This window comes from Gracilinanus agilis, chromosome 3, assembly GCF_016433145.1.
Source record: "Gracilinanus agilis isolate LMUSP501 chromosome 3, AgileGrace, whole genome shotgun sequence".
NCBI classification, from domain to species: domain Eukaryota; kingdom Metazoa; phylum Chordata; class Mammalia; order Didelphimorphia; family Didelphidae; genus Gracilinanus; species Gracilinanus agilis.
In genome coordinates this window covers 181,871,909-181,885,164 of record NC_058132.1, presented here as the reverse complement: position 1 = coordinate 181,885,164, position 13,256 = coordinate 181,871,909, and the positions used below count along the sequence as shown (strand labels likewise).

The 13,256-nt window shown below is 36.9% G+C and overlaps 1 protein-coding gene across 1 annotated transcript; it reads left to right on the top strand.

Moving 5' to 3' along the window:
* Window positions 1-818: 818 nt before the first annotated feature.
* MMP7 (matrix metallopeptidase 7) lies at window positions 819-11,747 on the top strand. Its single transcript, XM_044669007.1, has 5 exons — window positions 819-926; window positions 4,422-4,645; window positions 4,730-4,878; window positions 10,173-10,301; window positions 11,575-11,747. Exons 1-5 carry the CDS (start codon window positions 819-821, stop codon window positions 11,745-11,747), a joined length of 783 nt encoding a protein of 260 aa, XP_044524942.1.
* Window positions 11,748-13,256: the final 1,509 nt, after the last annotated feature.

The following is a 13,256-nucleotide window of genomic DNA, read 5'->3' as shown; positions in this document are numbered from 1 at the left end:
TCAAGCAGGCTGTGAACAGGGAAATTCCCTTCCCCCTTTCTGCCCTAGTCACTCCCCAGGCAAAAAACATTATCCTTAGACATACTTTAAGTTGAGATAGACAAAAGAGATACACCTCCTTGATAGCCTAAGCCCTGAGGGTCTCAGACAGACCCCCCCACCCACCGAATGCCTGAGTGCAAGGAGTCACGTCCACACTACTGGAAAGAATATAAAAATCCCAGAAGTAGGGCACTCGTGGAGCAGCCCCCCATAGTTGCTCCACTCCTGCTGTCTTGCAGGCCATTAATCCTATCTTACTAATAAATCTCTCTTTTTACTTTTGAGCTAAGTTTGGAGACCTCTCAGTCTTGAGAAAGGTTTCCTTCCTGAACCCAGGGGATCACCATTTGCACCTCTATAACAATATTACTCCAAATTCCCCTACCTAGCCTTTCCTTTCTAAATATATGTGGGTAAGAAGGGAGAAGATTATGCCCAAGAATGTTCTATTAACTTAATTAAGAAGAACAAGCCTGAGCCAATACAATTAATATAGTGATTGGCTGAAACCATAAAGCTTACAGGAAGAAAAAAAAATCTTTAGAAAAACAAACACAGACTGAACATCCTGCTGATTCAACCTAATGCTTCCTCATTTTCATTAGGAAAAAAAAAACTTTTGAAAGATCTAAAAAACAGAGGAGCAAGAAAGTACTTTAAGAGGTGAGTCACCTATTGACACACTCAGGATAAAAAAACTATATAAACTTGCAGACTGGATCAGCAATTATTGTTTCAAATATAAGGTCCTGAAGAAGAGTTTCTTGACAGCAATTATGCTCTACTCTGCATTATGCATAGTGAGTCTCTGGACATGCATCCTTGCTTTTCCTCTGCCCCCGGAAAATGAAAAAATTGATTATCAACAATGGAAAACAGCAGAGGTGAGTATTTGTATTTTTTCTTAAGACCCTCCACTAACTCAAAGAAGATACTGCTAAGTATATTTGTACCAAGTTGCTCTGGACCCATTTAGCTATACTGTTTGTCCTATTACATTTCTTTTACATAGAAGACAATGTATGATCTGTTAGGGATTGTTTCCTTTTAATACTAAAGTCTACAAAACTATAATTTCTTTTTCTCTAAGATTGCAAAGTCCTTTTTTTTTCTCTTTTTTTTAAAAACCTTAACTTCTGTGCATTGGCTCCTAGGTGGAAGAGTGGTAAGGCTGAGCAATGGGGGTCAAGTGACCTGCCCAGGGTCACACAGCTGGGAAGTGTCTGAGTCTGGATTTGAACCCAGGACCTCCCATCTCTAGGCCTGACTCTCAATCCACTGAGCTACTCAGCTGCTCCTCCCCACCCCCTACCCCCGCAAAGTACTTTTTAAAATATTTTATTTTATCTTATTTTTTGTTGTTAACATTTTATGTTCCTGTCTAAGGCTGTCTCTTCCTTCCTTCTGTACTAGAAAAGAACACAAAATATATTACCCATCAGATTTACAGATAGGAGAAGAATTTATGAACAAACAAGATAGAGAGCATTGCAAGAAGTAAAATGGATAATTTTTATTATGTTAGATTAAAAGGGATTTGAGCAAACAAAGCCAATATAGCAAAATTTAGAAGGAAAGCAGAAAACTGGGGTGAAATTTTATAGACAGTTTTGCAGAGGAAGGTCTCATCTCAAATACATGGAGAACTTTCACGAGACTATAATTCCAGGAACAAATAAGCCAAATAAACAAATTAAGTAAATAAGATTAACCAGCAGGATTTGACCAAAGTGGTCTGAGAGTTATCCAAGCCCAACTTTGAATCCTCAAGAGTTGGATTATCATAAAACTGTTGAGAGAACCCAGAATTATAGCTTGGAAGAATAAAATCTATACTAATTTAAGGGAAATTTTAGTGTCAAAGAAAAATATTAAATAAAAAGACAGCATATAGCACCATCTTCAGAACCACCCTCAGAAGATCTTGGTTTAAGTCCCATGTCTGACACACAATGGTTGTGTGACTTTTTTTTTTAAACCCTTAACTTCTGTGTATTGGCTTATAGGTGGAAGAGTGGTAAGGGTGGGCAATGGGGGTCAAGTGACTTGCCCAGGGTCACACAGCTGGGAAGTGTCTGAGGCCGGATTTGAACCTAGGACCTCCCGTCTCTTGGCCTGACTCTCAATCTACTGAGCTACCCAGCTGCCCCGTGTGACTTTTTTTTAAGTGACTTTTTCAAGTCACTTAATTTCTCTGTGTTCTAAGCAATGCTCTAATATTATAAGTTGCAAAAATGGTACCAACTTGCTTTGATAAAGGGAATTTCCTTAACCAGGGATTTCCTCCTAATACTAGTGAAATCATAGGTCCAGACAATATCCTATTCAATAGTAGTTTATTGGCATTTATTTAGTATTTTAAGGTTTGCTAAGCAATTTCCAAATATCACATTTCATGTTCACAACAATACAGATGAAGAAACTGAGGTAGACAGATGTTAGGCAACTTCCCTAGGATCCCATATCTGTCCCTTTCCCTTACTCTGAATGTCACTCTAGTGACTTTTCTGTTTCTCAAACACTACATTCCATCTTTCACCTCCAAGCCTTTTCACTGCCTGTTCTCCACGTTTGGAACTCTCTCTGTCTCTGTCTGTCTCTCTCTCTCTCCCTGTGTCTCTTTCTGTCTCCCTGTCTCTAACTCTGTCTCTCTTTCTCTCCCCCTTTCTGTTTCTCCATCTGTCTCTCTCTGTCTTTCTCTCTTCCTTCTCTGTCTCTCTCCTCTCTGTTTCTTTCTCTCTCCGTCTCTTTCGTTTCCCTTTTTCTATCTCTCTCTCCTCTCTCAGTTTCTCTGTCTCTTTCTCCCCCTCTCTTTCTGTCTGTCTATCTGTCTCTCCCCACTCTCTCTCCCTCCCCTCTTTGTCTCTCTTTCTCTGTCTCTTTCTCTGTCCCTGTCTCTCTTGCTTTGTCTGACACTCACTGGCCCCCCTCTCTCTCCGAATGTCTCTCTCCCCCTTGATTTCTGCTTCTTGACTTCCATGATTTCCTTCAAATCTCAGATAAAATGTCACTTCTACAAGAAGCCCTTGCCAATGTTTTAATACTGGCTCCTTCTCTCTGCTGATGATTCCTGAATATATGTTTTTCTACATCATTGTTTCCATACTGTCTCTCTGAGATCAGGGACTATCTTTTCTTTTCTTTGTAACCCCAGTGTTTAGCACAAGGGCTGGCACAAAGGTGTTGCTTTACCTTAATAAATGCTTATTGACTGACTTACTAACTGACAAGTGTCTGAGGACAGATCTGAATTCCAGTTTTCCTAATTCAAGATTGAGTGCATTAACACCAAGCTACTAATAAACTATTATTAGTCTTTGATTTAATGTACAAAAACTATCGTTCCTCCTCTTTATTTTTTTAAACCCTTATCTTCTATCTGATCTAAGACAGAAGAACAGCAAGGGCTAGGCAATTGGGGTTAAGTGACTTTCATAAGGCCACACAGCTAGGCTAGGTCTGAGATCAGGTTTCCTTATTTTCCTTATAGCGTAATAAAAAGGGTACTGGATCTGGAATCAGAAGGTTTAGGCTCAAGTGCTGGCTCCTTCATGTATCTGTTATATGATCTTGAGAAAGTCAAATCATTTCTGAGATTTCATGGGGACAGTAAAACCTGGCTAAATTCATAGGATTGTTGTGAGGATCAATCAAGAGCATATTTGGGAGGGAATTTTTAAATTGTAAATTGTTACAAAAATGTAAGATATGATTACTGAGGCAAGTAAGATTTTGTAAAACATTGATATCATTACAAATACTTTGGGGAGGGGATAAGATGGGGAGGAAAGGATCCTTGCGACTCCCAGTTTAAATCCAGGTGAGTGGCTTAGAACCTGTGAAGAAACCATGGAATCATTGTATTCTCCTAAAATCACTCTGGAAAACTAGGTGGCACAGTGAATAGAGTCATTAAGACTCATCTTCATAAGTTCAAATCTGACTTCAGATACTTTCTAGCTGTGTGACCCTGGGGAAGTCACTTAACCCCCATTGCCTAGTCCTTACTGCTCTTCTTTCTCGGAAACTATACACAGTATAGATTGTAAAACGGAAGGTAAAAGTTGAAAGAAAAAAAAAGAGAGAGAGAGGAAAAGATTTTTTCAAGAGGTTGTATTATTATGTCTTGTGGATCTCAGAGAGGTGAAATAAACAATTTTGTGGGTTGATTTTTAAAAACAATGGTTTATTCATTGGCTAACAGCAACTCCCAGTAGGAAGGAAAAACATAAAAATTTTGATTAAATGTTGGATTTTTAAAGAAAATAGCTTTTCCTTGATCCTCTTTGTGAACTAGGATTTTGGGGGCAATGGCCAGCTGGGTAGTCCTGTATAAAGAGGACAAAAAACAGTAAAATTACTTTCATTCTTCAAAACAGGAATATCTCAATAAATACTATGCATATTTTCCTGAACCACATGAAAACAATATGGAAGACAAAATAAAAAAACTGCAAAAATTCTTTGGCATATCAGAAACAGGAGTTTTAAACCCTGAAACTATGGAAATAATTCAGAAACCTAGATGTGGAGTACCTGATATAGAAAATTTCCAGTTGTATCCTAACACCCCTAAATGGCCTTCCAATGTTGTGACCTACAGGTTAGTTGTACTTTTGTTTATTTTGGCAAGGCAATAAAAGCCATTTTATGAGGTATTAATATTCCTTTCTTGTCTGGCTATCAGGATTCTCTCTTATACTTCGGACATGCCAAGATATAAAGTGGATCAGTTAGTAGAGAAGGCTTTTGCCCAATGGAGTGAAGTTTCACCATTGATCTTCAAGAGAGTGTTAAAAGGAGAAGCAGATATTATGATTGGTTTCGCCAGAGGAGGTAAGGCTGATCCTTTTAAACAAATGCTTTTTTTTTTTATAATAAACTTGATAGGTGTCAAACAAACACAAGCATTTCCATATGTAAAGAACAGAAGAGAATTGCATATGAAACTATGAATTTCAATTACATTTGACTATATTTTTTAGAGCAAATCATAAATTGAGCACTAATTAAAATATTGTCATATTTGTCTGTGGGGATTTTTCCTCAAACTTCTCTTTTTTCTACTATGTATATTTTCTACTATTTCACTGAGATATTTTTATTTCTTTTTGCTTTATTTTTGTCATCACTATTATTCCTCCCTCTCATAATTCTCCTGCCATTCTGAAACAAACAACAAATCCCTATTTTATACCTTATCAGAAACTATATTATTTTCCTTAATGCTATTGTAAACCCTGAGAAACAACTGTTGAGTCAACTGAGGCTAAGATACAAAGCCTCCTCTACCTAAGGAAGTCTAGTACCAGAAACATGGTCAGAATCAGTTTCAGTCTTGGGAGAGCCTGATTTCAAAGAAGAAAGAAACTATGCTCCCTTTTTTGGTGGTCCTTTTTTTTTTAACCCCAACCCTGAGGTCTGAGGATAATTTACATATGATTTAGGGTGAGTCTCATATCTAGGGTTTCCCCAAAATAGAAAAGTAGAAAGGGATTCAATGTACAATAAGAATAAAGTATGCAATAGGTATTCCTTTATTTCACACAAAAATTATGCTAAAACAATGCCCATGACAGTAAGAACTAAATTAGAACAGCAGCAAAACTATCATATCTAGGCAAAATGTTGATGTTTAAAGCAATAAAAAACTAAAGCAGCTTGTGGGACTACTGATTAAGCCTTCTATATTTCACCTTGGCTCTGCACTGTCCAAACAACTCCCAGTACATGACTTCTGATTAAAAAAAAAATTTTTTTAAAGCTTGTACTGTTCCTCTTGTTGGTGGTCTTCTCTAAGAACACTGGAACAGTTGCTAGGGACTCTTCCTCTTGCCACCACGCAGCTCTGACCAAAAGGACTCAGACCCTTTTGACTCACAAGGTCTCCTAAAAACTTGGGCATGTTCATCTAGGAAATAAATATTCCTAAGACCAGGAAAGAAGAAAACAGACATGAAAGTAGAAAAAAAAAAAAAAACAGACAAGGGTCCAAGTAGAAATTCACCAATTTGAAACCCTCCAGTATTAGCTGCCATGTGGACATTCAAAGAAAGGAGAGAAGGAAGGAAAAGAGGAGAAACAGAGAGAGGAAGGTGGATAGAAAGAGGGAAATGGAAGTGGAGAGAGAGGAAAGATGCCTCCTCTTTTAACTCACAGTAGCCCATTATCTTCCATTCACTGTTACATCCAAGAAAGAGAATGAATGAAACACTCAGGTTTTGTCATGTTTTATATCAAAATATCAGGTCCTTTCAGGGCTAAATTCATGACATGACCAACAGCATCCAACGAGATTATCACATCAAATTCACCAAATACTAAGTTATACTCAGCTGGCCAAAAGCAAGCAAGGAAGGTGCATAGATATACACTTCTTCAATCCACATTACATTCACACCTTATCTGTTTTGTTAAATTATGATAGTTTTTCTGATCAACAGTTTTCTGTTGTATTTTTTTTCCTATTTTGTTTGGACAGGTCACAGGCAAAGAAGGTATATTGCCTGACTTAATACACCAATATTCTAATTCATTGGAGAGGTAGTTTAACTAACCTATAGATGGTAACTTTAAAACGTACAATTAAAATTAAAACAGAGGTGAACAAGGCTAAAAAAAGTTGTGATTTGCATAGGGTCAAACAGGTGGTATGTGGGAAAGGCAGGATTTGAATCTAGAACTCTATTAAATGAGATTATGTATATAAAACTTTTTGCACACAAAATTTTCTATAGAAATGTCAATGATTATTATATTATCCACTCTACCATGCTATTTCTTTATCAGTCCCAAGCTATTTGTTTAATATGAACATTAAATTCAATGAAGAACAAGAATTTTTAACATAAATAGGACTGAGAGACATGTCACTCATACATATAAATTGCTAATATTTACTGGTCTCAAATGATGCAAGTTAAGCTTGGTTTTTTCTAAATGTAAGAGGGATATTTTAGATATTATATAGATTATATATTTAAAGTGTGGCCATCAGGAATCAATAATTCAGATTGATTCCATAATTAAAATAGACCCAAGTCAGGTTCGGGTTTAAGGTAGTTTATTTACAATTAGGAAGGTAGAAGGTAGGGAAATGAAAAGAAGGAGAGGCTAGTCCTGGCCTGCAGAGGCCTGGACGGAGAGAGAAGGTTAAAAGACTAATTAAACTAAACTACACGCCACAAGGCCTTAGCAATCAGAGAGGCAAAAGCCTACTTAAGGTAGAGTCTGGAAAATGCCAAGGTAGGCCAAGGAAGTCAGCCTAACTTACCCACGTGACCATTCAGAGTGGAAGCAGCCTGAGGTCTCAGCTGAGAACCTTCAGCACCAAGTTCAGAGCAGGAACTCCCTTCTCAGGAAGTAACCAATAACATACTTGAAGAGATAGTGTCTCTCGCAACTTCCTATGGGTCCACCTCTAATTCAAGTGGACAAGTGGTAGCCTCTGCACTGATTTGGACCGCCCAAAGGGCCATCCCTTGCTCTTGATTTGTTCCTTATTGTCACGTGTGGGTAACTCCATCCGCCTCCCCAGGAAGGGAGGTGGGGATGACATCATCTCGGGTAAGTAGAGTTTTGACTATGAATGGGCCAGAGCTAATTCCATTTACACACAAGACTCAGTGATCTGGTGAATATATATTTAAAAAGAGCATGAAATGATGGCTAGAGAGATAGCCTCTCAGCCAAGGACACCTGGATTTCAGTCATGTCTCTCCCACAAGCCACGGGTATGACCCTGGGTAAGTCACTTAATCTCTGTGACCCAGAGGAAGCTTTCCATGCCTATTATAAGTGAAAAAGAGAAAGTGCTGATTTGAATTGTCAGAAGTTCTTCTGTGGGAGCTCCCTGTATCACAAAATCACAAGTCCATCCAAAAATATCTTTTTTTTTAAAGTTTATATTAATTAACATAAACTAGTTCACCTTGAAATTTTAACTATAATATCTTAAAGAAATATGAAGAAGAAAACTATTCATGGTGTTCAGTGACTAAAACTTATATATGTACTAATTACCTAATGTTTGCAGGGAACTATATTAGAAAATGGTGAAGAAATAAAAGCTAGCAGAGACAAAGATTCTTTTCACAAGGGTGAATAGAACAATGACTGAAGACCAAGAAGATATGCGATAGGCACATAAGAGATGCATAATAACTATATAATAAGAACTAGCATTTAAGTGGCATCTACTCTGTGCTAGATGCTATATTAAGCACTTTACAAATAAAGTTTCATAAGATCCTTAAAACAGCCCTGAGAGACAGGATCTATTGTTATCTCCATTTTACAACTGAGGAAACTAAGGTTTAAGTGGCTTGCCTAAGGTGACAGCTAGTAAAGTACCCGAGTCTGGATTTGAACCAGTCACACTGACTCCCATTCCAACTCTCTAAGGGCCACACTGCCTCCATAGAAACAGTCATCCATGAGGTCTAACAGGGGAGGGGGGGTCCTGAAGGATCAGGAGAGACTTCATAGAAGAGGAGACATTTAAACTAAACTTCAAAGAAGTGATTTATTGTTCATTTGTTTCATTCATGTCTGACTCTTTGTATCCCCCTTTAAGGCTTCCTTGGCAAAGATCCTGCAATGGTTTGCAATTTCATCCTCCTGCTCATTTTTCAGATGAGGAAACCAAAGTAAACAGGGTTAGGTGACTTGACTAGGATCACACAGCTAGGAAGTGTCTGAGGTCAGATTCGAACTCAAATGTGATCACAGATGTGATCCCCAACAGTGTGTGTGTGTGTGTGTGTGTGTGTGTGTGTGTGCGCGCGCGTGCATGGCACACTAGGGAGCAAAGTGGCTAGAGCACTTGGACTAAAATCAGGAAAAACTGAGTTCAAATCTTGCTTCAAACACTGTAAACTTGAGCAAGTCACTTGAATTTTGTTTGCCTCAATTTCTTCATCTGTAAAATGAGGATAATAATAGCACCTCCCTCTCAAGCTTGCTATGAGGATCAAATAAGTTAAATATATTTTTCCCATTTTAATTTAATTAAAATATTAATTTTAATAATGATGAAAGCTAACATTTTCATCATTAAATTTTTTATATTTATATTTATATATAAATTTTTATTTTTATATATAAATATTTATATATAAAACATATTTATATATTTAAATAAAAGTATATTTATATTTAAATTATATATATATATAAATGTTAGCTTTCATCATTATTACTAAAAATATGAAGCTATGTATAACAGGTATATATGTGCCTCTGCAGTGATGTAGAGATATAGAGACAGACACAGATAAAGATATAGATAAAGATATATTTTAACACATGAAGAGATGGCATTGTATCATGTATTGAGAGTTAACCTCAGAGTCAGGAAGACCTGTGTTCAAGTGCTACCTTTTTTTTTGTTGTTTTGCCAGCATTTAGTACAGAACCTGGCACATAATAAGAATTTTCTGATGGTCTGTTAATTGATTGATTGATTGATTGATTGATTGATTGACTATACTAGCTGTGAGAGCTCTAAGACTATAAATTGCAGAGTATTTACTGGTCTCTTTGGGGAAGAAACTCCCTAAATTAATAAAAACACAGGTCCAGAGCAAAAAAACATAAAATGCAAAACCATTCTTGGAAGGTAGCAGGGTAGGTAGGCAATAATTTCACTTCTTGGAAGGAAGTAGGGTAAGTAGTATTCCCACCTCTTTTTGGAAGAAAGCAGGGAAGGTAAGTAGTATTCTCAATTCAAAGATGAGACTGACTGAGGCTTCCAGATGTGAAATGGTTTGCCTAAGGTCATACAGCTAGTAAGTGACAGAGCCAAGGAGTCAAACGAGACCATAGAATTAGGGAATCATAGATTTAGAGCTGGGAAGAGCCCTAGAAGTCATCTAATCCAGCTGCTTTATTTTACAGATCAGGTAACTAAGGCTCAAATCTAGGGAATTTACACCTCGACTAGGCTGCCCTCAGATTTCAGGCATTTCCCAATCCATTCTGCCAAATCTCTAGCAACATAGATTCTATAATTGGAATATTTCCATTGGTTAAGGGAAAAAAAAAAAAAAACATGTTCTTAGTGCTTATTTCTGTCTTCTCAGACAGGCGAATGACTGGTTTTTTTGTTGTTGTTGTTGTTTTTTACTTAGCTCATGGAGACTTCAATCCATTTGATGGACCAGGAGGAATCCTAGCTCATGCATTTGCACCAGGGTTAGGATTAGGAGGAGATGCTCACTTTGATAATGACGAACAGTGGAGTGATGGCAGCCAATTAGGTAAAGCTATTCCATGTTCCTTCCTATCTAACTAAAGTAGAAAACACGAAGGCAAAATATGTCACTGGGTACCTAGAATGTGTCATTTAACTATGAAAATGAGAAAGTTATAATATTAATGGATATGTTAAGCTATAAGCCTCCTCACTTACACTGTGACTAATAAGAAGGTGGAGAAAGGTACTATGCATCCTATTCTATACTATAACCATTTAAATGCCTATAATGGGTCAGGAATCAGGCAAGGTATTGGGTGATATAAAGACAAAAACAAAAAGACAGTGGATTCTGTGCCTTATCCTCAAGGGGCTTCCACTCCACCAGGTAGGACAGGGGGAGGATCTAAAGAAGGATGCTCAGTAGCAAGGATTTAGGTTTGACAGGTAAGATGTCATAACATTTCAGTCTAATGAAAGCTGGTGAAACTTCACTATGCAGGTTCTGGACAGGAGAAAATGAAGAGCTGCTGCTGTTCATTTTTTCCTCAATCTGCTGCCCTGTTTGGGTATCTCTGTATATCTGAGTAATCAGTTCTCAGATAAATGCAAGGCAGTCCCAGTTCCAATGTCTCCCTTTAACCATGATGTCTAACTGGCTCACACCTTCCCATGAGCTGAAAGGACAGAAGTAAAATCCTTATTTTTTTTTTTAGACCTCTTTCTTAGAAGCTGACAAGAGTTTATTCAGACATTCCAGTTACTGAACTTAGTGTCCTGGGTTACTCAGCCTACTTAAATTTTCATTTCCAGATCTCTGAAATAAGGTTATATGAGAAATAGATCAACTGAAAAGGCAAAAACCCAAAGAGTGTTTGCTGCAGGTTCACTCCATATCACTCTCCCTCAAAATTCACCTTCAAACTCTGTTTAAAAAATTGTTTTTGAATTTGGAAAAATTTATTTAATTCATTAATTTAGAATATTTTTTACATGGTTACAGGATTCATGTTCCTTCCCTCCCCTTCTCCCATCCTCTCCCATAGCCGACATGCAATTTCATTCAGTTTTACATGTGTCATTGATCAAGACCTATTTCCATATTATTGATATTTGTACTAGGGTGCTCATTTAGAGTCAATATCCCAAATCATATCCCCATCAATCCATGTGATCAGGAAGTTGTTTTTCTTCTGTGTTTCTACTCTCAGAGTTCTTCCTCTGAATATGGATAGTACTCTTTCTCATAAGTTAAATTTTAAAAATAATTGAGAATAATCTCTTTTTGAGTTCTTGAATTGTTTTGTAATAATTTAATGTCCCTTCTTTTATTGTAGGAATTAACTTTTTATTTACTGCTACTCATGAATTTGGCCATTCCTTGGGGCTAGCTCATTCTTCTAACCCTAAAGCTGTGATGTACCCTACCTATCACATTTCCAACTCAGAAGACTTATCTCTGTCAGATGATGATATCAAAGGCATTCAGACACTTTATGGTAAGGTCTAAGACTTTCAACACAAAATTCCACATTTATCAGGATTTTAGAGAAATATTCATTAATAGACTTGAAGAGGAAAAGCTGGAAAATGGGTTTCCACTTGGAAAGTAAGCACTACAACCTAGGATTTTTTTCTTTTTATCGTTGAGGTCACAGATATTTATAACCTAATGAAGCTGTTCTTTAAATTTAAAGATTTAAAATTTTAAATTTTAAATTTTAATTTAAATTAATTTAATTTAATTCATTTTAATTTATTAATTTATTGATTTGATCCATTATTAAATTATTATGTTAAATTTGATTAAAATTAATTAAATTTTAACTTAAATTTTTAATTTAAAATTTAAATTCTTTAAATTTAAAGTTAATTCTTCTTCATACACAATACTTCTTCTGACTCCAGGCATTTTCGTTGGCTATCCTCCATGCATAGAATACACTTCTTCTTCTCTATTTCCTGGCTTCCCTGATTTTATTCATGTCTCAGTCAAAGTCCCACCTATTTCCCAGTCCTCTGTAATCTGAATGCCTTCCTTCTAGATTATTTCTAATTTGTTATACATAGTTGTTTGCATGACGTCTCCCCTATTAAACTGGGAGGCTCCTTTAGCTGAGGCACTTTTTGCTGAGCACTTAGCATAGTGCCTGACCCTCAGCAGGCACTTAATAAATGCTAGTTGGCCTACTGACTGACAGTTGGAAGTTATCCTGGAAGCCATCCAGTTCCACCAATCCCTGAAGAATGATCCTCCCTATGACCTCCCCAACAAGTTTTCTTCCATTCTCCACCATGGCAGCCAGTTCCAATTTTGAATAGCTCTAATTGTAGGAAGCTTTTCATTATATCAAACCTAAATCTGCCTCTCTTTAATCTGTTACCCATTGTTCCTAGTCTTTGGCCCTCTGGAGACAATCTAAGTAAGCCTAACCACTCTTCAGTCTGACAATCCTTCAAATATAACCCTCAATTCTTCTTTCCCCCATGCTAAATATCCCCAGTTCCGTCCACCAGTCCTCTCATGGCATGATCTGGGGGCTCTTTACCATCATCCTGTTACCCTCCTCTGGATATGTTTCAACATGTCAGTGGTATCTCTAAAATAAAGCATCCAAAACTGAATAAAATTTCAATGTGGCCTGACCAAAGTAGAATAAAATAGAATTTACCCTCCCCTATTCTAGATATAGTGTCTTTTCATATATACTAATATAGCATCATCTCTTTTGACAACTGTGTTGCCCCATGATTAATCATACTGACTTTATTGTAGCTCACTAAATCCCCCAAACTTTTTTCATACAAACTATTGTCTAGCCTTGCTTTGTCTTCTTTATTTATGCTTTCAAAACCACTTCTTTGGTGGCACTTTTAACTAGATGATAATTCTCCATAATAAGATTTTGCATTTCCACTGATCAACTTTGTGCATATATTCCCATAATAGGAATGCCCAGATTTTATACAGCAGCTGAAGAGTAGCATGTTATCTGCCGTCACATAGTAATATAATAGG